This window comes from Triticum aestivum, chromosome 1A, assembly GCF_018294505.1.
Source record: "Triticum aestivum cultivar Chinese Spring chromosome 1A, IWGSC CS RefSeq v2.1, whole genome shotgun sequence".
Taxonomy (NCBI): domain Eukaryota; kingdom Viridiplantae; phylum Streptophyta; class Magnoliopsida; order Poales; family Poaceae; genus Triticum; species Triticum aestivum.
Window position 1 is genome coordinate 440515815 of NC_057794.1, and position 25672 is coordinate 440541486.

Here is a 25672-nt window from a genome sequence, read left to right on the forward strand (position 1 = left end):
CCATGACTCAGCCTGAATGGCAACTTGCGATGGCCGAAGAGCTTGCTGCTCTTGAGCGCTCTGGCACATGGGATCTTGCTCCCCTTCCTTATGGTGTCCGTCCCATCACCTGCAAGTGGGTCTACAAGATTAAGACTCGCTCCGATGGTTCTCTTGAGCGCTACAAAGCTCATCTTGTGGCCCGTGGTTTTCAGCAGGAACAGGGACGCGATTATGATGAGACATTCGCTCCTGTGGCCCACATGACCACTGTCCGCACTCTCCTTGCTGTGCTTCTGCTCGCCAGTGGTCTATCTCTCAACTTGATTTTCAAAACGCTTTTCTCAATGGCGAGTTGCGTGAGGAGGTTTATATGCAGCCACCACCGGGGTACTATGCTCCTGATGGTATGGTTTGTAGACTTCGCCGCTCCCTCTATGGTCTCAAACAGGCCCCTCGCGCCTGGTTTGAGCGCTTCGCCTCTGTGGTGACTGCCGCTGGTTTCTTGCCCAGCCATCATGATCCTGCGTTGTTTGTTCACACGTCTCCTCGTGGTCAGACTCTTCTCCTTCTCTATGTCGATGACATGATCATCACCGGTGACGACTCTGAGTACATTGCCTTTGTTAAGGCTCGCCTTCGAGACCAGTTCCTCATGACTGATCTTGGTCCTCTTTGCTACTTTCTTGGGATTGAGATCTCCTCGACCTATGATGGCTTCTACATCTCCCAAGAAAAATATATTCAGAATCTTCTTGCTCGTGCTGCTCTTGGTGATGAGTGCACAGTTGTGACTCCTATGGAGCTCAACGTTCAGCTTCGTGCCTCTGATGGTGACCCTCTTTCTAATCCCACTCGCTATCGTCACCTCGTTGGCAGCCTTGTCTATTTGGCTGTCACGCGCCCTGACATCTCCTATCCTGTCCACATCCTGAGTCAGTTTGTTTCAGCCCCCACCTCTGTCCACTATAGTCACCTTCTTCGTGTTCTACAATATCTTATTGGCACGATCTCTCAGCGCCTTTTCTTTCCCCGCTCCAGCTCTCTTGAGCTCCAGGCCTACTCTGATGCTACCTGGGCTAGTGATCGCTCTGATCGACGCTCGCTGTCTGCTTACTGTGTCTTTCTTGGTGGCTCTCTTATTGCCTGGAAGACCAAGAAGCAGACTGCAGTTTCTCGCTCGAGTACAGAGGCTGAGTTGCGAGCCATGGCTATGTTGACGGCTGAGGTGATCTGGTTACGATGGTTACTTGAGGATTTTGGTGTGTCTGCTACTACCTCCACTCCTCTACTGTCCGACAACACTGGTGCTATCAGTATTGCGCGTGACCCGGTGAAGCATGAGCTCACCAAGCACATCGGTGTGGATGCCCACTTTGTGCGTGCTGCTGTGCAGGATCAGACTCTCGCTCTTCACTATGTGCCCTCGGAGTTACAGTTGGTTGACTTCTTCATGAAGGCACAGACTCGAGCGCAGCATGGGTTTTTCCTCTCCAAACTCAGTGTTGTTGATCCACCATGAGTTTGAGGAGGGGTGTTAGATGTATATAGTTCATTGTGTGCATCCTCATTGTATAAGGGGCTTTTCTGCACTTTACCACATCTGTATATGTGTTGGCCGTAGGCCCTCAATAAAGATCAGTTGCTCACTTATCTAACATGCCCCACGTGAACTTTGTCGTGTTTTCTTAACTGCCATTTGACCAAACTGAAAAAACTGTAAGCTCCTTGAATTAAGAAAAAAAAGGTTTCCCCCCGCTTTGTATTCCAAAGCAACCAACCGATACATCCAAGGATAGGTGCTGGGGCGGAAGCAGCACAATCACACCCAAAAGAAACGAAAGAGAAACAACAAGAGAAACGAAGAAGCTTCACGACCACTGTGCCCACCGAAGATCTCCCACCAAGCTCCAAGGCTCTGAAGCACCGGTACCAATCAGCACCTCCAAGAAGGACCGCGACGAAGACGATGCTGCTGCCAAGGGTTTCCCCCGGTACACGACGAGGCGAGAGGAAGGGTCGCCCCCGACGCCCTCCAGGAAGGTCCGGCGGCACCCACCGGCGTCGCCGCGTCGGTGTCGAACAGGCCGACAGGGGTTTCCCCCGATCCCAACCTTCACCTCGGGTGCTCCAGAGCCTGCCACCAAACCGACCACCATCTTGCGCCACCATGGTCAAGAAGCCTCCACGCCGTCTCACCACGGCACCACGAGGTGAGGTCTGCACAACAAGGGATAGGAGCCGGGACTAGGGGCCGTAGCACCATCGGCACGCGGGAGGGCACAACCTCCACCGTCAACGACGGTAGCCGACCGGACACACTAGCGGGAGCCTACCAGGCCCGTGTGCCCACAGGCCCGGCCGGGAACTCCATTCCCGGAAAGCTCCCGCCATCGCGCTGCAGCAGGCACGCCATCGGCATCGCCGCCCCCCATCCGAGCCGCTCCTCCTCCTCACCACACAGACGACGACGAAGCCACGCCAGGGACCGGCCCGCTAGGACCCAGATGGGGCCAGGAGGGCCCAGATCTGGGCCGGGGACGCGCCGCCGGCCACCGCACGCCACCATGCTGCCCTGCTGCCAAGGGCAGCACCGCCACTGCGCCTACCGCCGACGACCGATGCCGGGTCGCCGGGCCGCCGCCCAGCCGGGCATCACCGCTGCCATCACCAGCCCCGGGAGGGAGACGAACGCGCGGGTACAGAAGGGCCCGCCGCCGCCGGCAGCACCCGGGCCAGCATCGGGGCACCCGCTGGCGGCGGCGGGGGAGAGCTCATGAGGGTGGCGGCCGAGGGAAGAGGAGGGGCGTGCCGCCCCGGCCACCTCCCGGGGAGGTGGCGCAGGGGCGGGAACGGGGTGGGGAGGGGGAAGAGGGGGGGCGGGGAGGGCCGGGGCGCGTGAGCCGACGGCCGGCGGCGGCGGGAGGGGGCTAGGGCGCCGCCGCCGCCGGCGGCGGAACCCTAGCGGGAGGGAGCGGGTGCCCCGGCGCTGGTCTACTTGTCTAAGAGAAGGTTAGAAATAGCATTAAGCTCCTTGAATTCACCACACCTTCCTCTTCACCAAGTACCTGACTCCCCTTCAAGTCATGGTTCTGCTCTTTGACACCAGCATGATCTTTATGAACTTCCAATAATATCGATCACCTTTTAACCACGTATGTCAGTGACCACATGGCATGTATCCAGCTCAATCAATTCGATATACTAGTGCATGTACAACGCATATCTCATGAATCATGTTTTTTGTACTGTTTTATTACTACTTTGTACATGCCTTGGTCGATTGTAACACAAATAAGCAGTCTTTCTTTAAGTTGACACAAACAAGCAATCAAGCGCTTTATCTGCACGTGAAGCACTTCATATAGAGAACATGCATTTTGATCAATTGAAACGGAATGTTTGAGACCGCAAATGCGATGGTTCAGGCATGTCGACGAAGAGCTTGAGTACAAGCTCAAGCTGGAAATAAGAGAGCTTTGGGCATAGATTAGAAGGAACTGGCCACCTGGCCGAGGACCTTCGTAAGGTCATGAGCGCCATTCGTTTTATGTAGGAATCATAAACACCGAAGATGGCATCAGGCACAATCAGAGAAAGCTTACGAGGTTGTCTCTTGATACAGACCCCATGTCAACCACGTCTTGGCCCCCAACATAGCACTATACTTATAAAGCATTGCACGAGCTAATCTAGCAACGAAAGATGAAAGGACAACTTACCTTTGTGAACACTTGATAGATGGGGTGCCTCAAATCTTGACAAATCTTGGCAAAAAATGAAGGATGGGCTTGAGCTAAGGGGAAGAACAGAGAGGGGAAAGGAGAAAACGGAGAGAATGAGCTCGGGACGAAGCAGGGGTTTATATAGGGACAACTTTAGTCCCGGTTGGTGATACAAACCGGGACTAAAGGGTCTCGTGGGGGCCCCAACCTGACGCCAGCCTGCCACCACCCCTTTAGTCCCGGTTGATATCACCAATCGGGACTATAGGTCAAAAATGAACCGAAACTAATGATGCCCGTGCCCCCGTCCGCTCTTAGCAGAATCGGGACTAATGATCACACTAGTCGCGAGCCAAAACCAGGCCGGGACTGATGCTCCGGACGAAAGGTTTGTTTTCTACTAGTGTTCACTCATCCAATAGAGGGCCTTTGTATATGCAATGTGTCATTGTATGGTGGTGAAAAAACTTCCGCTTCCATATATATAGTGGTGATTCCCCTATTTGTGTCGGTTGCTGCCGACGTCGAGCTTGGATGTGCATGCACTGTCTCTGCTTCTTGTGATGCTTTTGTTACTGCCCTTCTACCACCACTTCATATTGATGTGTCATAACCGTAGACTGCATTTGCGTTGCACCTAATGAACTGGACAAATACAGGGGGCAACTCGATTGAAAGCTGACAACAACAATTGTTGATGTTCCGGCCCTGCAAATTCCAAAATTTTGTCTAAACCATATTTGATGAAGGCCATGTTTCTTAATCTTCCTGGGAAAATTTCAATGCTCTCCATAAGGGTCAAAATGATGAAGCACGCACGCTCCTCATGAGGAGATACATAGCCTGATGAGTCGTGACTCGGAGTATCCTCCGCGACATCTTGGCGGCAGCAGCGAAAGCCATTGTGGTTGGCTCTAATACCAACTGTTTTGAACCTTGATCCACCAGAAAATGCATGGCCGCAAAAAGGATTGCATATACATAGGTTTAGATGCGAGGACAACTTGGTGAAACAGATTGATTGTTCTTGCCTCCTCAAACATGGGCGCATGCCATCCTTATATAACTGATGCTTGAGGCCTTGAGCTTTCATATTCTCCTAATATGATTAGACTTCCTTATACAAATGCAGTCTTTCCTAATCTTACAATTTCCTAGTGGACTCTTAGGATACTTCTTTCTCATTGACTCCTTGTCAGGTCCTAGCAGAAAAGGAATCTCAACATATATCCCTCAGTTGTCCATCAGAGAAACACAAGTGAAGGCCACATTCACTTATCCAACGGTGCACGTGTGATTGAGAAATACAATGGCTGTTGTTACTTGGCTTATTGTTTTAATTATACTGTTTACTGTAATTTTGGTTAACTAGGTGCTTTGCTTAGGCCATTTACCACATGTTTTACTCTCGGTAATCACCAAACCGATCTGGCTATTTTTACCGTTCCCATCTGAGTAAAGTGTAAGAAAGAATTCGACAAAACATAGTTCCTTAGATTAATTACAAGTAAAAGTGATCATCTTCACAACCATCTCTGTAATCCGACAAATCCCTCGTTCGGTTTTTCGATGAATTCCTTCCAATTGTTTTGGTCCTGGCACTCCTCCCATGCTGGATCAACAGGCGATCCCTCTATTGGAGCACAAATTTGGTGAAGCAAAATATGCTTTTTGTATTGGTTTACTCTAATATCTCAGAAACGAAAGCGTGGAGTATGGACCGTTTCACCCAGCGAACACCATGTATGCATTGTGTGGTAGTGGGAAAACTGCCGCTTGCATATATATAGTCTCGATTCCCTGCTACCAAGGAAATCATCAGGTCATATTGTCATGATCATTTGCATTACTATGGCATGGCAGATCATCATACTTATTTTGTTTTGCAAAAGTGCTATTTTTACTGCTGGAATCAGCCATACACCTCTATCGAATGAAACCATGGGTACCTGAAATCAAAATCTAGAGTTTCCCAATCCATAACAACACTCGCATGATAAAACAGGGGAAATCTGGATCCAGAGCTCCCACCTCTAACTCTATCCCAAATCGATGACACATTAACCCATCCTCATTCTGTGCTGAAAACCTGAACTCTTTTTCTTTTATGTTTTGAAAGAGTAATAAGAAATCGGAACTCAGTCCGTCCTTAGTGACTTAGATAGCCAAGCCGATATATGACTTTGCAACCATGGAAATCATCGAGCGCATAGCATGCAGCTTAATGGACTCCCAAGAGCAGCAACAACTGAAGCGGATGCAGTCACAGTAAATCCTTATCCAGTTACATAGGCTCTGGTCTTTCCAGGAGCGGGGCGGGTTATAGACCATTGGTCGTTCAGAAAAAACTGGACCAGAGAGTTGATGAGGCCGCTGATATACATTTTCCCTTTGTGTAAAAGATTTGATCGGGAACAACCACATACAAACATCGATTAGCAGGCAATAACACAAAACGGTGCACGCTGGGGCTCCCGAGATTCAGATCGACCCTATTTTTACACTTTGCAAGTACACATGAAAAACACATATCTACGGTTGTTCAGACGTATTTGAAACTGCAGCATAATCATATTTGACGTCTACAGTGTTGCTATCTTGGGAACCGCGTTCTCTCCAACTGATCTTCCACATCTGGAGTAAGCTTACCCTGCATGATAGAGGAAAAATATTTTAGTCACATGGATACATAGATGCAAGGCCTGTTCATGTTGCTGTCAAAACTACGTACACATGATGAATGAGAACATTGATTTTTGGAAGGGAACCAGGGTAGTATTGGTTTGAACAGATTCAGTTCATGGAAAAATAGCAAGAAGTTAACTGCATATGTCTTATTCTGATATCATTCTAGTAATCAAAGTGAACAAAGATCAACCTCATAAAGAGCGAAAACATCACAATTATGGTCGCATATTTTAGCATCAGTGGGATATGGGGATCCATGATACTGTAGCATCAATTTTGGTGTATTTGTATTGCTCAAAGCAGAACAAGCAATACTAACATCAGATTTCAAGTGGTTCAATCGAACTATAACCCTAGAAAAATAGATTCAATCAATGCATTGAGTAAGCTGATGCACACCTGTCAGGTTCAGTTGTCCTCTTTGCCAACATCAGAGTCAAGAAAACAAGTACCATCGCAGCACATAGATGTTTAAGAGTATATCCACTAACAATCTATGTGTCCACCTATATATAGGTTTGTCCGCAGCCTCTTCTACTTGGCAAGAAGGTAGAATCCTGAAATCAATTTGAAAAATCAGAACAAAAGTATCCAGACAATATAACTTTGCGCTTAGCAAACCCTCGTGAGAAATTGCGCTTAGACAAAATGATTCGGCAATGGCCTGTTCTTTAAACTGCGCTTAAATAAATGCTACTGCATAACTCATTCTTGTATCAATTGTTATGTTCTCTGGATCGGATTGGGCTAGTTATTCCGGTAAACCTACCTTCACTTGTGGCTCGAGGAGGTCCCGGTGCCGGCCATGGTGACGGTGGCCGGTGATGGCAGAGAGTAACAGTGGCGGTGCTTTCCGTCAGCACTGCACTAACCCTAGATCGGAAGGGATTGTCGGTGGGGTGTGCGGCTGGTGAAGAACCTCGTGGTGTGAGCCGCCGGCCCCCACCTCTTTATATAGTGCAGGTGACAGGGACCCGTCAACCATAGTGGGTTGAGCGCCCCCGATCAGGGCGCGGATCTAAGGGCCCGGTGGGCCGTTGGGCCCACACGGTGTAGATCATCCTTACATCAATTTCATCAACAACTGAAAAGGAGAAGTTCAGATGCATTTATATTAATTGGACCGCTGACTGCTTGATAAATTCCTAGATAACAGCAGACATGACTGGGGAAACAGAATCATCTTGGCACCGGTCAATGGTATTGAGAGAATAAAAACTTAAGAAGGGAAACAGTAAAACTTCTAGTGAGTTTTCTATGAATTTCAAGGTGACTATGGTTTATAACCAAGCATCATGAGTACAGACTGTCAAAAGAAAAAGTTATATCACCGGTTTTTATGCTGTGAGAAAATCGACTATGAAATAACCCAATCAAATCAGAGCAACACAAGTGAAGGGCACAGTCGGTTATCCAACCATGGCAAGATCCAATGGCTTTTGTTACTTGGCTTATTGCTTTAGTTACTGTTCACTGTAATTTAGTTGAACCAAGGGGTTTGATTCCATTTACCTCATTTTTACTCTCGGTAATCACTAAACCGACCCGGCTATATATGTCATTCCCATCGAGAATAAAAAGAAAGAATTCGTCAAAAGTAGACGCGATTATCTTCTCAACTATCCCGTATTTTGCACCAAAATCCGAGAAATCCCTCGTCGGTTTTTCGATTAATTCCCTCCAATTGTTCCGGTCCTAGCACTCCTCCCATGTTGGTTCAACAAGAAATCCCTCTATTGGCTCTCCTCCCATCCTGGTTCAACATGAACCAGGGAGCGGGTCCCTCTATTGGCTCACAAATTCGTTGAACCGAAATATGATTTTTCTATTGGTTTACTCTAATATCTCAGAAACAAAGAGCATGGAGTATGGACCGTTTCACCCAGCCAACACCATGTATGCATTGTGTGGTGGTGGGAAAACTGCCTCTTGCACATATATAGTCTCGATTCCCTCTATCAAAAAGAAAACATGGGGACCTGAAATCAAAATCTAGAGTTCCCAATCCATGGCAACAATTGCATGATAAAACGGGGGGGATCTGGGCCCAGAGCTCCCGCCTCTATATCGCAGTTATGTGCCCCTGTATCCCAAATCGACGATGCATTAACCCCTCCTCATTCTACAATGAAAACCTGAACTTTTTATTTGAAAAGAGTAAGAAACCTGAACTCAATCCATCACTTAGACAGGCAAGCCAATAAATTATCTTGCACACACGGAAGACGTTGAGCCCATAGCATGCAGCTTAATGAACTCGGAAGAGCAGCAACAACTGAAGCAGATGCAGTCTCAATATATCCCCGTCCAGTTACATAGGCTACGGTCTTTCCAGGTGCAGGAGGAGGTATAGGCTGTTGGAGGTTCCCAAAAACTAGAGCACAAAGAGTTGATGAGGGAACTGATATACATTTTTCCTTCCTGTACAAGATATGATCAGGAAGTTTTGATCAGGAACAACCACATACGAACGTCGATTAGCAGGCAATGATACACAACCGTGCAAGCTGGGGCTCCTGATATTCTGATCGATGCTATTTTTACACTTCGGGAGTAGAGTACATATGAAAAACACATATCTACTGTTGTTCAGACGTAGTTGAAACTGCAGCATAATCATATTTGACGTCTACAGTGTTGCTAACTTGGGAACCACGTTCTCTCCAACTGATCTTCCACATCTGGAGTAAGCTTACCCTGCATGACAGAGGAAAAAACATTATGGATACATAGATGCAAGGCCTATTCAATGTGGTGAACTTCTTGTGAAAACTACATGCACATGATGAATGCGAACGTTGATTTCTGGAAGTTAACCAGAGTAGTATTAGTTTGAATAAACAGAAGCGCATCATGAAAAGTTTGGTAAGAGCTAGCCGTGCAAGTTTCAGTTCATGCTAAAAATATCAACAATTTAACTGCAGATGTCTTATTCTGATATCATTCTAGTAACCAAAGTGAACAAAAACCAACCTCATAAAGAGCGAAAACATCAAAAAATTGGTAAATCAGTGATAGATCCACAAGTCACCATAGTTCCTGCAACATGCAATATTTTCTGTTAAATCATTTTTCCTTTTTGGAACAACAAATAGACGGTCCAACAGAAAAGGTGTGCATGGGCTGCAAGAAAACAGATGATCACGGATATTTAGGAACTCCGCACGGAAGTGGTTGAGAGAACATGAAACAAATGAATCAGTATTATCCACTTCGGCACAATCAGTGTTTCCTAATGCATGAAACTACATTGATCTACAGAACCCACACCAATGTCAAACTAGTGAATGGCTAGCTAAAGTAAATGCGAACATGACCTAAGCCTATACTAGTATTATATCCAGGAATTAATTCACTGGAATACATACGAGCAGACTGTCTTACTGTCTGGATTGCACAGAAGGTGTATATATGCATTTATGTACATGAACTGGACCAAGAACAAGGTAAAACAGTCGGTGCACGATAAAATGCAGAGCTGTGCTGTGCACAACAAAGAAATTAGATGTCCAAAAATGCAATGACTGACAACTTACAAAATGTTCTTAACTGTTATATATTCATAATGGTGCCTCATTTAGAAGGGCTTGATATTATGTCTAAGGCTGTAACCATACAAATGGGGAGAAACAAGCTAAAAATGAGGAATAGCTTATCCATAAGTCAATACTATCAACAGTTTCATGTTTTGCGGAGCGTAAGCTTCCATTATTCTCAAGAGGCATCCATACTAGATAGGAAAAATAGAGTGGCATACATAACACGAGGCACTAAGTAGAAGCGAGAACTTTTCTATAAATGACCTACTACTCCAGATTGTTTACGCAGTCTCCACATCGGGCACAGCATCGCCAGCAGTATCTTCAGGTCCAGCATCCTTCTGGACAAAATCATACCCATATTCCTCTTCTGAAGCATCCTCCTCCGCACTTCTGCCAAAGATGAATGGTCTCTTGCCCATCGTCGTGAAAGGCATCAGCCCCAGTGCACGCGCTGTTTTAATCTCTCTCGCCACCTTGCGCTGAGCTTTTGCACTTATCTTGGTCTGGAGAGCAGATCAATAAGTTAGAAACAATAGGCAAGTAGGTGCCTCATAAAGAACATGGATACACCCATGAAGCTGACCCTCAGAAGCAGGCAGGTACTCTCTCAAGGTAATAGTAAAACAAGATACAATAAAAACACTACATACTGAGCATTGACAAAGGGAGATGATGTTATATGTGCCGCCTTAATTATAAGTTGGGTTACTTTAAAATTATGCATGAAAAAGTTTGTGCTCAACAAGCATGAAAATGAACACCTCAACAACAGCACTATGAGCGAAGGGGGACATTCACAAATAACCAGTGTCCCATTTCTGTTAGTAAGACTGTAAGAGTAACATTTGAAATATAATGCATTGCAGGGCAGTTGCTGCTTGAACTCTGACACTCCTTCGTAAGAGAATATGCATTTAGCTCTGAACAAGAGAATAGCATTATTGACAACAATCTGAGAAACCATGATCTGCATTTATATTATATATCAGGAAGACAAGAATCTGTCCACCCAATATTTTCTTATATCTTATATAAAAGCCGGGAAAGTACCCTATTACCTGATTCCTCTTGATGATAATGCCAGCCTCTGTAATAAAGTTGGCAAGGAATCTAACATTCTGCAAGGAATAATTCCATGTGGTCAGAGAATGCAACTTGAAGATAGTTGTAATAGGTCAAGATATCGAAATGTATCAAGCAGATCAAAATTGGTCTCTCGAAAACCATGTATCCATGCATGAAGGTGTCTGGCAGTAGGTAAATTATTCAAAAAAAAAAGGTTACAAACCACCAAAAGATGAGCAGTTTAGTCATACACACTGTTTAAGCAAAGTGGCAGACCTCCAACCAAAACACTACCACGTTTACATATTTCCGTCGCTTCAATACCATTACTGATTACTCCCTCTAGCAAAACATAGGCGGTATTTTTATTGGTTAAGACAATTGTGAATCAAATCTAATGAAATGCTATCAGATTTGATTGCAAAAGTAGCCTGAGCTCAATTACCAATCTCGCCGTCTCACAGGAGCTAAATTACGCCGCCATGTGTGGCAGCAAGAATAACCATGTGAGAAGCTTCTACATACTCTCCAAGAATCTTATGTTGGTTATGGCCGGCAAAGGAAGATTTAATTTTTTTTTCCTGATGTATGACAAGGTTCAAATATTTTATTACTTTCAGTTCTGCTTGTAGATATTGATGCATGTGTGTTTATAAGTTTTTTGTAGGGGAAATATGGATGGTGCTTGTTGCCAAGCACATGCAGGACAAAACAATTGTGTCTGTTCTTGGAGAAGGTTTTAGCAATATGCATTTTGGGATGGAGAGATCAATAATAGAACAAGCCTGATGAGTAAGCTCTAGGCAACACAAACCAAAGATTTAACAAGTTCACTTTTTGTGCTTGAGAAGATTCGGGCTATGGTTGCTGCAGTTTTGTTTGTATTGATTGGGTGCCTAGTGATATGGTCTTCCTCTTGAAAATATTCTACTTTTATTTGTGCTGATTGGTTACATTTTCTTCTTCTATAATGCAGGTGGCCGTGCAATACTAATCTGAAGTGCGCAGGGGTTTGTGTGCTAACACATGAGTGGTTTTTGGAAATAAGAAAAATAAGGAAAATAATATGTTCCATGCCTACATAGCATTCAAATCGCTTTGACACTTGCTGTGTTCCAATATTGGCATCTAAACATCATCTTAGAAAGTTAGAAGAATGTGAGGCAATAATTCAAATTAACAGAATAACAAGCAACATGTGAGTTCAACTATACTGAACTTGTTAATAATTGCTAAACTCAAATATGGCGACAGAAAGCATCAAGAGAAAATGTCAGAACCCTAACAACCTTAGGGTAGCGTCACCAGATATTTGGAAAAAATAGCATGGATGTATCATCATCTAGCATATGACTTACTCCAACCATTCACGAAAGAAGTGCTGTTTGAGGCATACCATAGTCATTGTATTCCTGAACTTTATAATGGTTAACAGTTCTAGAGTTTACAAGCTGCCAAAGTACTCAAAACTAAAACTAAAACTGTGGCCAGTTTACATAGGTTGCCAGGCAGATGTACTCACCCTAAAATCAGCTTTCCTTAAAACTTCCTTTGTAGATGTTTCAAACTGAGGTCTAGGAGGATTCCTTGGGGCTGCAGGTTTTGTTAGGTCAAGATCCTGCATGCAGTAGAGTTGAATAAAATCTGGTGTTAAAAGAGAGTGATTTCAGTAGATAACATACTGATGCTTGCATGCTTAAATAATAAATGGTATTCGAAAGTTAAAATGATACTATAACACTATCTTCTGGTGGTTACAGTTGTTCAGGACTTCAGGCAATAGTGAATCAAACGAGCAATTTCTTTCTGTTTTGACTTTTAACAGACATCTATCCACAAAATAGTACTCTGCTGCATGGAAATATACTAACTAAGAAAAATCTAGCTCACACATTTAGTGACGCTTCCTGAATACTCGTATAGGCTAAACAAAATCTCAAGATTGCAAAGGATTTGTGATCTCTCTAATACTTGAATCACTGAAGTAATGGAACAGATATCCCTCTTACCCGGACATTGTAAGTCGAGCCTCGCCTGTAATTCACATCTGGCCTGAAATCATAGTCATCGTCCTCAACCTCATCCGTCATGTGAAAGGTGCGGGCCGCGTCGTCCAACTTCTCGTTCATGCCATCGTTCAAGGAGTCGAAACCATCCATGATCCCATGAACACTCCTCTCACCAAACAAGTTACCCATCCCACCCTGCTGACTGAAGGCACCCATCCCAGAGCCGGTGCCATGTCTTCCTCCGAAGGAGCTCCCAACCCCATCGAGCTTCCCGAAGAACGAGTTGGCATCCGGCTCCCTCTGGTTCCCAAACATCCGCTTTTCAAAGTCCTCCGTGCTCTCGCCCGCCGCGCCCTCTTCTGCGAAGCAGCATTTGGAGCAAACAAGCATGTAAGAAGAAGAAAAAGAACAGGATCGCCGAGACATTTTAAACGGCAATTCCCCAGATGTCAGGCATGTCGTCGTCACAAAATGACGAGGGATTTCAGCACGGGGAAGCTAGAGGGCGGATTTTCTTTAAACCTAGATCTCCGTACCCGCCGCTCGATTCAGTTGGTACAGAAAGGGTGAGCTAAGTCCGGATGCGGCACGAGGTGCCGGAGATACTGCACATGAGACAGGGGTTCGGGGTGCTCACCGGACTGGAAGGAGCGACGGAACGAGGAGGTGGCGGCGGGTGGTGGGTGGGAAGGGAGGAGGCGGCGGAGCGAGCCGCGCCGTGGAAGAGATCGCCTCAGCGCCGAGCTCGCCATCTCGCTCGGTGACTCGTCGGCGGCGCCGCAATCCGTCACCAGAGGAAGCAGAGGTAGGAGGGTTGGGGGTTTTGGATTTCTTTTTGCGTTTCGGACCCCGTAGATGCTTCATTTTGTGCTTATCTTCATACCATATGCACCGCCCGATAACCACATGACACATGTGTGTAAACAATCCAAACAATTCAAAAAAATGCACCGCCCGATATAGAAATCAAGGATGAGATTGCGTGCAGTTAAGCAAAACATCACACGCACTAGATGAAATTTTCGTGAAGACATCCAAAACACAACACTACACTGTGTTGAGTTGTCTCCATCGTCGACGAAAGAAATTGAGACTTCGAGAACTCCTCCAAAATTCCACGCCGCTGGTCCCTCACCTTTATTCCCCGGCAATCGTCCGATTTGATTTGGTCGATGGTCCCTCGCCATATATACAGCTGCAGTAAATCGAATCTGACTTAAAGTTTGTCCCGGTTGCCCCCCTTTTGAACTCAACGGATGGTGTCGACCCTCTATATTTTGAAAGAATTTTATGAAGGACCATACGAATTGTTTCTATGAAAGTCCTTTGGATCATAGGAATCGGTTCGTCAAATTCCTACGGAATCCATTCATATACCCTCCACTCCGTATATATTTATTAGACATGAGCTCAAACCTCACTTTATTTTCTACTTTCTTTCGAGAAGTCCAATACAGTAACTTTCTCCGTCTGGGTTTATTATGTCCCCCTTTTATTTTGGGCCAAATTTGACATATTAATTTAACTAGTAAAATGTAGATTATATGTTATGAAAATTATACCATTGGAAAACACTTTCAAATGCAAATCCAACAATGTACTTTTTATAGCGTGTACTTTATATTTTATTAGTCATATAGACGGCCAAAGCCTGACACAAATATGATGGGCCCCAATAAACCCAGACGGATGTAGTCCACTATATCTCGCTATTCTCTCTCCTCAATCGTCTGCCATTATGCATCCATTTTTCTGTGCACTACCCAAAGGCGCGTGTTATAAAATTCATATGGTTTGACATCATGTAGTAATTCATAGTACATGGCATCTCATTCCTATGTTTTTCCTTTTTCTACATTTCTAAATTTCTGTGATCCAAAGAGGCCCGGGGGGGGGGGGGGGGGGGGGGGGGGGGGTAGTGGGGACCCATAGGTAGCTTCCATAAGTTTGCCATTTTTATGTTTTATATTCGAACTATTCACCATTTTCGAAAAATGAAAAGTCCAATGGGTTCAGTTGTATTCAAGTGGTTTTAAATGGTGTTTAATCATAAAGAGTTCCAAAGTGTACAGATACTTCATGACGTCAAACCTTTGACACAACCACATGAACCTATGTGTCTTTTTTTTCATGTCGGGTTCACAATACATCCCTTATATCTGCTCTTATAAATTCGTAAGTTGGTGGTCTTCCATTCACAGATTAATTCTCACATTATCAATAATAAAAATTAGGTACTACAAATATGATACATCCTACGTTGCAGCAAATGTATCATGATCTTTTAATTAACCGATTTGATTGATGTATATTTATGATGTTGTTTTATTCCAACAAAGTTAGGGCCTACAATTGCACAAGAGTTTAACTAGTTCATGCAAAAAAGAAGGCTTCTATATCTATATACGAGCATTTAATTAATTTTTCATAGCAACACACGACTGTTTAGCTAGTTAAAGAAAATCATAGAGGCCTCGAAACACGGTTGTGGGTGATGGGTCTAACAATCCTTATTTGACTAAATGTTAGGTCAGGTACTCAACAAGCAAGTCATAGAAGTAGTGGCATAGTAAAGTCGGCGATGACCATGGGAAGTGAAAGAAGGAGGTGAGGTCTATGGAGCTACGATGGTAGCGTTGAAACATTTGTTGACACGATCAATTCAGGATCGATGGGCTTGAAGAATACAGTTTGATGTGCGTTGAAGGGCAATGTGATTCATCTAATAGTCGTAGTCATAGTCGTAGTCATAGTATTAGACGTTTTTGTGTCTATTGGTTTACTTAATCTATATCTGGTTGTATATGATGTTCTATTGATTTAATATAAACAAGATTTAACTTTGAAAGAAAAAGGTAACGTTGTTAACGAATTAGAAAGGATAATCATGGCGATATATATAGCCAAATATTTTAGCAGGAAGTACAATTTATGATAAACCACGACCTTGCACATATCTTTTTCTTTGTACAACCACCAATTTCACAATAAAACAATCTTTACAATAAGAACAACGTGTTGCATCATCCACCTGTTATGCTAACATCGTTTTGGCTCTCATGGATTGGATATAGGATTCAAAAATTGAAATTGAATTCCAGGAATAAGTTGACTCCCACAACAATTGAAATCATAAATTCTGACTCAGGAGCAAACACATCGCCAAACTTTTTTTAGTCCCAGCCCGTTTTTTTTTTCATTAACCAATTATGATACAACCATTGAACAAACTCAGTTGGTGAACATGATTTGTGTGCCGCTAATCTGGCGGCTTGTCGAGCATTTAATGAACTCACACCATCCATTTCAAAAGGATCACACAAGCAATCAAACCAGTTGGATTTCCCTTTCCTTTCCCATTTGAACTTCTGTGGATTTCCTCATAATAGGAAGGTCTGCGAGAATTCTTACCATAACTTACCATATCTTTAAAATTGTCCACTCATAGCGACGATGGAATCGTCGGATTGTAGCTCAATGCGTTGCTTCAATGGCTCAATAAGTTAGAAAATAATTTGTAGGTGGAACCTACTGCACAGTTGTACCCACCAAAATACACAAACTCGCTCCTCTGTGCACCGGTCATCTCCAATAATTTCAGATAATTTTGTGTTATGGTGTGAAGACAAGGTTGAAAAGAAAACAAAGTTTTACAAAAAATACATGTACAACTATGTGGGACCACTTGCATGAATTAATCCGCGGGTAAGGCCAAAGGTCCTCCTCGCCGTGGTGGATACCACCCATCGAATTTAAAGGAATTCCCTTGAAAATTCATACTATGTGACGCAGCGATAAAAAATTAAACACATAAATTTTTGGAAAGCGTGCACATAGTTGTGTTGTTTGATCCTGCCCTACGCAGACAACACGTTAGTCAATCTCCAATTGACATCGAGTCAATTTTTATGTGTAAACACGAGGTTCAAAATTTAAATGGCAAAAATCAACATAATGAATAATTCTCGTTTCCATGTGACAATAATTTTTGGTATCGTCTTGCTTGCTCATCGTGTGTGTGTGGTACTAAATTACGATTTTTGGGACATCATCCTGATTTGGATTATTTCTCTTGGACAGGGTAGTTCGGTGTTGTATTGTAGCATCTGTTTGGGCCGAGCATCCCATGTCTCTCTGCTTCAGGCACCATGTGTTACGCCATTTTATGGATGTGACATGCGATGTACCTCATTCCGTTCTTTTTTGTACTTACTTCTACTTCTTCTATCAATCAAAGATACACAAGTTTTTGCATATTCATGAAAGAAATATAAATATTTAAAGTTGAAACATTGTAGAATCAAACTCAGTTTTTTCTTTAAAAATTGGAGTTTGGATTCTAACATACAAGTTGAATTCAGGAGACATAATAGTCTAATATAAATGGTACACTAAGTACGTACAGTGCATGAAATTTGGTCGAGAGTTTACAAAAAAGGAAAATTCTGAGCTGGTACAGTTGCAATTTAACCGACGAGGACGTCGGTTGGAAACCGCCACCCCTCCATCGTATCGTCATTCCGCCGCGGCCCGCAGCCGGACACAAGGGAGGCGCGCGCCAGCCGAGACGAGGGAACCGGCCCCGGCCCGGCGTCGTCGTCCCCATCCCCTCGCCATCGCCCGGCAAAATCCAAATCTCCATCACAAATCTCTCTGCGTTTCCCTGCCGTCTCTGCCCGCGGGCCTTTTCCCCGGCCGGCGCGCCGATCGCGGCCGCAGGAAGCGTCGTCCGGCGAAGAAGCGTGAGGGGTGCCTAGCCTAGGAGGTAATGCCCTCCTACCCCGTCTCATACATGGCTGTGCCCAATCTCGAGTGCCTTTGATTCATCCGGTGGTGATATTGGTCAAGGCATGCATTTATCGGCAAACCAAAATGGAGCATGTTCTGGGGGCGCCGCTTCATAGATCCTCGAACGATGTCATTGAAAATCTCTTCGGATCACATTCGTTCCTGTGTATGTTGCACCTAACATGCATTTTCCCAGGACAAAAAAAAACATATTGTCATTAACAAGCTTAACACGTGTTATTGCTATATTGGCTGTATCTAGGTTTTCATTTTCTATCCTGCTGGTTTTTCCGGTATGGAATTCTGGTATGAACTGCAGAAATCTTTCCAAGTTGTCCAGAAGAATTACTCACAAGGATTTGATGTTCGTACTCTTATCATGACCAGCAGATGGCCATCCTACTACTAAGTATATTATTACAGCAGATGACCATGGTTTTATTAACTCTAAGAGACTTCTTTTTTGTTCCCATTGCTTCTTTTCTATGCAGATATTTAGCCTTGCAGTTAACTACGCTTTGATGAAGCGTGTTCTGGAGTGAGTCTCTCTAGAGACAGACAGATGGGTTCCCTCAACGAAATCGCCGTTGCTGCGGGGATAAACATATCATCAGCATTGGGTTTTCTTCTAGCGTTTGCAATTCTGAGGATACAACCCATTAATGATCGGGTGTACTTTCCAAAATGGTACCTCAAAGGGACAAGGAGCAGCCCGAGGCACATCGGGGCTGGTTTCTCTAAATTCGTGAACGCCGATTTCTCGACGTATCTGCGCTTTCTGAATTGGATGCCCGCAGCACTACAAATGCCGGAGCCAGAGCTAATTGAGCATGCAGGACTAGACGCCGCAGTATATGTCCGCATCTACCTTCTTGGGTCAGCATGATTTTCATGTTTCTCAATTCTCACATCACTGTATTTTTGCTTTCACTTTCATGTCTTGCAAGCTCAAAAAAGATGACCTCGAGCTCTCGACTGCTAGTATAAAACACGACTCTTTCTTGAGATGACAGACAAAGAAATTACATTTACTGACGGCGCATTGCTTTCTTGCTTTACAGTTTAAAAATATTTGTGCCAATTGCTTTGCTGGCATTCATTGTCCTAGTACCTGTTAATTGGAGTAGTGGAACTTTGGAACATGAAAAGGATCTGAATTATGATGAAATCGACAAGCTTTCGATATCAAATCTTGGAAAAGGTTCAAAACGGTATGGTTTTGTTTACTCCGCCTATATGTTGTATTTCTTACAGCACATCCATGGATCATGTTGTTTCTTTGAAGAGCTGTGTGTTTTCTATTACGGAGTGTTCCAAGATCGCAAAAACTATCGTATTATTTTCAGATATTCTATATCCATAATAAAGTGGCACAAAATAGTTACGCAGTAATGGCTTAATTATAGCTAAACCGAAACCGTTGGTAATTGAACTGGTTTAAGTTGATCAATTACTTACCAAACAGAACCATTTGAAACTTAGCCATGTTCTTACTTCCACATGTAAGGATTACCTGCAAAAAAGGTCCGTTAGTGAAGGTTATTCCAGTTCTTGTCATTTTTTGCAGTCAATCTTTAGGATTCTGTCGTAGTATTTTTTTTAACACCCCCTTATGCAGCTCCCTCTTGTATTTATGTCTCCTTTACATACAATTTTACTGTCAGGGCCTCACTACAGTTTTCCGTTCAAAAAAAGTACAATTTTCTTTGCTTAACCCTCTAGGAAGCCATTTAGTTAGGACTTATGGTGCAACCTACAATAACTTAATTTTGCATTGTACTTAACAAACAGAAAAACCTAGCTGTAGAGTGTTGAAAAATAAAATGTTAAGAGTTGGGAGTAAGCCAGTGCTTTGGAGATAATACTGAACTGTAATGCTTCCAGGAAAAAACCATACGCAGGCTGCATATATTTGGAGCAAAACAAAGACAACTCATGTTTTGTATCTGCAACTGAAACTGAATGACTCCATATAGCTACAAATTTTCTCTTACGGACTTCTTCTTTTTCAATATCTATGTTTTGTACTGTCTACGTCTTCACTTGGCTGACAATAACTGTTGAATGTTTTCATAGGTTTTGGATACATATAGGAATGGCCTATGTGTTTACCTTTTGGACATTTTACGTGTTGTTTCATGAATATAAGGTTATAACAACTATGAGATTGCGCTTTCTTGCTAATCAGAGTCGTCGACCTGATCAATTCACGGTAAGAAATATATTCTTCATACCAATTTAACTAATAGATTAAAAAATCATCAGATTTAAATGTTATTTTTTTATCTTCTTAGACTTGTTGCGTTTAAACTTATTTTAGCAGACTTACTAGTGTTGTGTAAAGTTTCCTACTTTTCTGCTCTATTTAGGTACTTGTGAGAAATGTACCACCGGACCCAGATGAAACAGTTAGTGAACATGTTGAGCACTTCTTTGCTGTGAATCATCGAGATCATTACCTCAGTCATCAGGTTTTACTTTTGCCGATCTTATCTCCACTGTGGTATTGTTATGGTGAATACAAAAACATTAACGAGAACCAAGAAAAATAAAACTGAAGCAGATATTTTTATTTTGAAGTGCAAGCTTTTCTATACTCTTCATCTGAAGTAGAAGCATCTGTTTACTCTTCTAGAAAAAGGGATACCATGTCTATACCAAAATTCCAGTTGCTCCTTTTTTATTATCACATTTGGAGTAATTTGGTGAGTGTGTTATCAACAGATTGTATACAATGCAAACGCCCTTGCCGGTTTGGTTGAGAAGAAGAAAGGCTTGAAGAACTGGCTGGTCTACTACGAAAATCAGCATGCTCATAATCCTGCAAAGAAGCCAACTATGAAGGTATGATTTTCTCCTATGCAAAGCATGCACTTGAAGCTTCTTTTCATCTATAACAAAGCTATTTCACTGTGTGATTTATTAATCTGGCAAGTGGTATATGACTAGACTACATCTCTTATAGACAGGACTGTGGGGTCTTTGGGGGCGAAAGGTGGATGCTATAGAATACTACAAGGCAGAAATTGAGGAGCTATGTAAACAGGTACTAGCTTCATTGAAAGGAATGGTCCACAACACTGGGCAATATTGATAGTCCTTAACTTGTGTTCCAGGAAGACGTGGAGAGACAAAAGGTGATGAGTGACCCTAATGCTATTATGCCGGCGGCATTTGTTTCTTTCAAAAGTCAGTGGGGGGCTGCTGTTTGTGCTCAAACACAGCAGACAAGTAATCCGACAGTGTGGCTAACCGAGTGGGCTCCGGAACCTCGTGATGTTTACTGGCCTAATCTCGCAATCCCTTTTGTTGAGCTCTCGGTTAGGAGGCTTATCATTTCCGTTGCGCTGTTCTTCCTCACTTTTTTCTTCATGATACCAATTGCATTTGTCCAATCCTTGGCAAATCTAGATGAGATTGAGCGGCTGCTTCCTTTCTTGAAACCCATAATAGAAAGGTGAGTTTTATTTCTAGTAGTTTATAGTTGAATTTTAAATAAGAGAAAAGAGCATTTACAGCATGTTTTTCACAAGAAGCATCTTCTGAATCCTGCCATCCTACTACTCCAACGATTTAAGGCAATGACTGGCTTGCGACTCGGTTAGTTCAGGTCCTAAGAGCTACATGTACACATTTTGATTTGATAAATTAGCTGGGTTCAATCAAAAAGATGTGCAAAATTCAAACTACCATGACATGTTAGGCTTACAAGAGGGCAACAGGTCCACATGCCAGTGACACAGCGATGGTATACTCCGACTTGGATGATCTTTGCAATGATATGCATCATGGAGCAATTTTGCCAATGGCCAACATTTGCAGTTCATTTGTAGCCGTTCTCAACATCATTTAACAACAGCATCTTAACATCTTATATAGTGTAATGTTGTACTATTTCATAAATATCATTTTCTTGCTAGTTGCTACATTGAACAGATATTATAAAGCTCGTGGAAAACAAGAACCTCAAATAAATGTAAGATTTGAACATGTTATAAAGATACCATTTATTTTGGTAGGGAACAAGGTATATTTTTCCAGTGCTGGAAATCTAGATTGGTAGAAGTTATACTCAATTCTGCTCTCTAGAAACCTAAATACCGATTAATAAAAATGTTGCCCAAATATGTTTCTTTACTGAGCAATAAAGTGCTGAAAGAAATTTTGATAAATTTAGTAAACCTCAAATTACATAAAATGGCTATATTGTACTCCGTCCCATAATATAAGAGCGTTTTTTACACTAGTGTATTGTCAAAAACGATCTTATATTATGGGACGGAGGGAGTATTTGTCTGGAAGATATTGTCTTTCTGGATCTAGTTTCATATTTTCATTATTGATGCACTGTCCTGCAGAAATTCTTTGAAGTCAGTTATACAAGGTTTCTTGCCAGGGATTGCATTAAAAATCTTCCTTATACTTCTCCCGATGTTTCTAATGACCATGAGCAAGATGGAAGGTCATATATCAATCTCTGGATTGGACAGGAGGACCGCATCAACATACTTCATGTTCCTTTTTGTCAATGTATTCTTGGGGAGTGTAATAACTGGAACAGCATTCCAACAGCTCGACACTTTTATCCATCAGCCAGCTAACAAGTAGGCTAGATCTTGAAATTGCTTCTTTTTTTGCATTAATGGTATTTCTATTAAAACAATGGATGGGGCCAATGTTTACTGCCACCTAATTCTTTTGCCATTCGTTCTCCTTTTGTCATGACAAGAATTCCAGAGACTGTTGGAGAATCAATTCCCATGAAAGCAACATTTTTCATTACATATGTAATGGTTGATGGATGGGCCGGTATCGCTGCTGAAGTTCTCAGGTTGAAGCCGTTGGTCATGTTCCACATAAAGAACACTTTCTTGGTCAGAACTGAGCAGGATCGTCAGCAGGCCATGGATCCTGGGAGCTTGGATTTTGGCACCACTGAACCACGAATACAACTCTACTTCCTGCTAGGACTAGTATATGCTGTTGTCACACCAATTCTTCTTCCTTTCATCATCGTGTTCTTCAGCCTTGCCTATCTTGTGTTCAGACACCAGGTACTAATCCCTGTTCATATCATCTTTCTGTTCTTTCACCAGTATGTTTTTATTTCTTTTTGTGAGGTCTTGCACCAGTATGTTTGCTGTCATCACATTCATATCAGCATAAAACACCTATTTATGCTCATAAAGTTATAACTATCCATGCCATTCTTAGTAAACAACTGGATGTTTCATTCAGTAAACTAAAATACCCTGCATGCTAGGCAGCTTTCATACTTCATTTTTTCTACTAGCTTAGGCCACTAATATATTTTCGGCTTCTTTCGCTGCAAGATCATTAATGTCTATAACCAGCAATACGAGAGCGGCGCACTATTCTGGCCAGATGTGCAAACACGACTTATTGCCGCATTAATAGTATCACAAATCCTCCTACTGGGACTACTGAGCACACAGGAAGCAGAGAAGTCTACTGTCGCTCTCCTTCCTCTTCCTGTCCTGACCATATGGTTCCACTATGTTTGCAAGGGTCGGTTTGAACCAGCGTATGTAAAGTTCCCCTTGCAGGTAGGGTTGAAACTTACCCTTCATTAAGATCTTCACCATAGTGTCTCAAATATTGAGCTAGGATGGCCTTGGTGCATACACTTACTGTTTGGTTTTGCAGGAAGCCATGGTGAAGGACACACTGCAACGAGCAAATGACCCGACTATGAGTTTGAGAGAATACCTGAAGGATGCATATGTGCACCCGGTCTTCCAGAAGGATGACATGTATGAGCTTGTTGCCATGGATGAAGAAGAGAAGAATCCCACTGTTGCGACGAAGCGTCAATCGCGCATGAACACACCAGCAGAAAGCAAGTTCAATTCCAGTGTTGGCACTAGTGAAGGAGAATTCAGTCGGATGCATCCTGCTTGAGAAAATGTAAAGTTTCTGGATTTTTTGGTGATCTTGTACACGTTGGAGCAAAAAGGAAATGCAGGAAGTAGCAGAATGTACAATATACATGATCAACAGTCGCATCACTGCATTAGCATGTGCTGCTGCGCAAGATTATGATTTGAGCCCCAGAGCACTTAAAAAACTCAAAACACTGTCATTAGTTGAATCGAGTCCTTCCATCAGTTGAATTTATTAATATTATGATACTAGCGCATGCGATGATGTCTTACAAATGCAAGCTACAGGAGTCTTGAAAGTTTGGATATGTCAAAACAAATTTCCTACCAAACGAACTTGGGCAAATGGGTGCATCAATTCAGAACTTCTACTGATACTTTCAAGCCTTAAACTTACGAAAAAAAAGTAAATTAGAGGCTCTGCTCATAAAGAAAATAAGCAACATAAACAACAACTGGAAAAAGGATGACACTAAAATTATAAAAGGTTATCTTATAGAGATCTTGGAAAGTACAATATAGCAACAGAACTGGAATTTCTTCCGTGTTAATTGTTGGAGAAAAATCATCTCAAGCTGAGCATTCTTTCCAATATATGACATACTTTGTACATTTCTGTGCCTTGACAGTATCCTTTCTTACAAAAAGCAATGATCACTACTCGGTACAAGTACACATCTATTGCAAAGCCTTGTCCAAGAATCCACCCAATTAAAGTATGCAACTCGCCAAACTTACCACCAACAATGAGACCTCGTACAATACTTGTAACTACAGACGGAGAGAAACCATCCTCTAGTGATCGGTAGAAACAGCTAAGAGCAGCCAAGAATTTCTCCTCTCTACATAGACAATCAATCACAAGAATGTAGGTGGTTTCATTGGGGGCAATGCCCTCTTCAATCATGTCATGAAGCAAGAGGTAGACCTCGTTAGATTTCCCCAACAAACTGAGATGACGGATCAATGTATTGTATGTGATAACACTGGCAACAAACCCTTCACTCCCCATCAAGCAAAGTGCATTGTGAAGCTTCCCAAGTTTACAGAGGCTGTGGACTACGATGTTGAAAGTCCAACTATTTGGAGCTATGCCCTTCTTCGACATGTCAGTGAACAGCTTGACAACAGCCAACCATTTCCGCTCATCACAAAGCCTCCTCATCACGGTGTTATAGTTGACAACACTGGCATCCCATCCAATGTCTGCACTGCACTCCAAAAGCCATTTCGCAGCCCACGCACTTGAGGTGCGACAAACGCCATCAAGAAGGATATTCAGAGTAACCTCATTAGGATGCAGCCCCTTGGATAGCATCCTATCGACCAATGCAAAGCTCTTATCTAACCTACCAGATCTGCATAGCCCGTCCATGTAAGTGCTGTATGTGATTGTATCCGGCGTCCACCCTTTTGAGCTGCTCTCCTCAAGAAGCACCTCTACTTCCTCAAAAGCTCCAGCCTTGCAAAGAGCTTTAATCAAGACATTGTAAGTAGCCGTGCTTGGAGCACATCCAGCAGCAATCATCGAGTCCAACAGCTTCTTGGCCTCATGAATCATCCCAGAAGTGCAGTACGCGTGCATGATAGGTGTATATGTGTGCGCATTCGGGCGGCACCCTTCCTCCAGCATCAAGTCCAGCACGCCCAGAGCTTCGGCAACCCGCCCGGCACTGCACAGCCCACATATCAGAGTCGAGTATGTGACAACATCTGGGGGCACACCATTCTCCGTCATCCACCCCATGACCTCGTAGGCGGCGTCGAACCGCCGCAGGTGGCAGGCGTACACCCCGACCAGGACCGTGCATGCCACGGTGTCGGGCCTGACACCGTCCACGGCCATCGCTTCTAGCACGGCGAGGGCGGCGTCCGGGCGGGAGGCAGCTGAGAGCGCTGCAGCAACTGTGGTGAAGCAGGCGGCGTCTGGGCGGCGCTGGAGGACGCTGCGCATTTCGTCGAGCAGGTGGAGG

The 25672-nt window shown here is 43.4% G+C and overlaps 2 protein-coding genes across 4 annotated transcripts; one reads left to right on the top strand and one right to left on the bottom strand.

Annotated features, from left to right (window-relative positions):
• Positions 1–8889: 8889 nt before the first annotated feature.
• LOC123054677 (uncharacterized) lies at positions 8890–13871 on the bottom strand. Of its 3 annotated transcripts, none has more exons than XR_006426299.1 (7): positions 13646–13871; positions 13009–13367; positions 12522–12617; positions 10993–11052; positions 10200–10437; positions 9366–9431; positions 8890–9089 (listed from the first exon to the last, which is right to left on the bottom strand). XR_006426299.1 is itself a non-coding variant. In XM_044478497.1 (5 exons), exons 1-5 carry the CDS (start codon positions 13758–13760, stop codon positions 10213–10215), a joined length of 855 nt encoding a protein of 284 aa, XP_044334432.1. In that variant the 5' UTR covers positions 13761–13871; the 3' UTR covers positions 9918–10212. The 3 variants fall into 3 exon arrangements, 1 of the variants encoding a protein (XP_044334432.1); XR_006426300.1 differs by having other exon boundaries at positions 10196–10437; XM_044478497.1 differs by lacking the exons at positions 8890–9089; positions 9366–9431 and having other exon boundaries at positions 9918–10437.
• A 3617-nt stretch (positions 13872–17488) lies between these two features.
• Positions 17489–23943, top strand: LOC123054687 (CSC1-like protein At4g02900). Its single transcript, XM_044478514.1, has 12 exons — positions 17489–17773; positions 18288–18672; positions 18858–19007; positions 19873–20008; positions 20166–20267; positions 20521–20640; positions 20762–20842; positions 20913–21253; positions 22155–22400; positions 22526–22850; positions 23130–23363; positions 23464–23943. The coding sequence occupies exons 2-12, from the start codon at positions 18359–18361 to the stop codon at positions 23716–23718; spliced, it is 2304 nt and encodes a 767-aa protein (XP_044334449.1). The 5' UTR covers positions 17489–17773; positions 18288–18358; the 3' UTR covers positions 23719–23943.
• The last annotated feature ends 1729 nt before the right edge of the window (positions 23944–25672 follow it).

Excerpts from the sequence above, each read along its gene's own strand:
- LOC123054677 (XM_044478497.1), bottom strand. The coding sequence starts at position 13,760 with ATGGCGAGCTCGGCGCTGAGGCGATCTCTTCCACGGCGCGGCTCGCTC. Across the intron at positions 13,368-13,645 it reads CCGTCGCTCCTTCCAGTCCG|AAGAGGGCGCGGCGGGCGAG; the intron begins GTGAGCACCCCG and ends GCTGCTTCGCAG. Across the intron at positions 10,438-10,992 it reads TTATCATCAAGAGGAATCAG|ACCAAGATAAGTGCAAAAGC; the intron begins GTAATAGGGTAC and ends TCTGCTCTCCAG.
- LOC123054687 (XM_044478514.1), top strand. The coding sequence starts at position 18,359 with ATGGGTTCCCTCAACGAAATCGCCGTTGCTGCGGGGATAAACATATCA. Across the intron at positions 18,673-18,857 it reads GTCCGCATCTACCTTCTTGG|TTTAAAAATATTTGTGCCAA; the intron begins GTCAGCATGATT and ends CTTGCTTTACAG. Across the intron at positions 19,008-19,872 it reads CTTGGAAAAGGTTCAAAACG|GTTTTGGATACATATAGGAA; the intron begins GTATGGTTTTGT and ends ATGTTTTCATAG.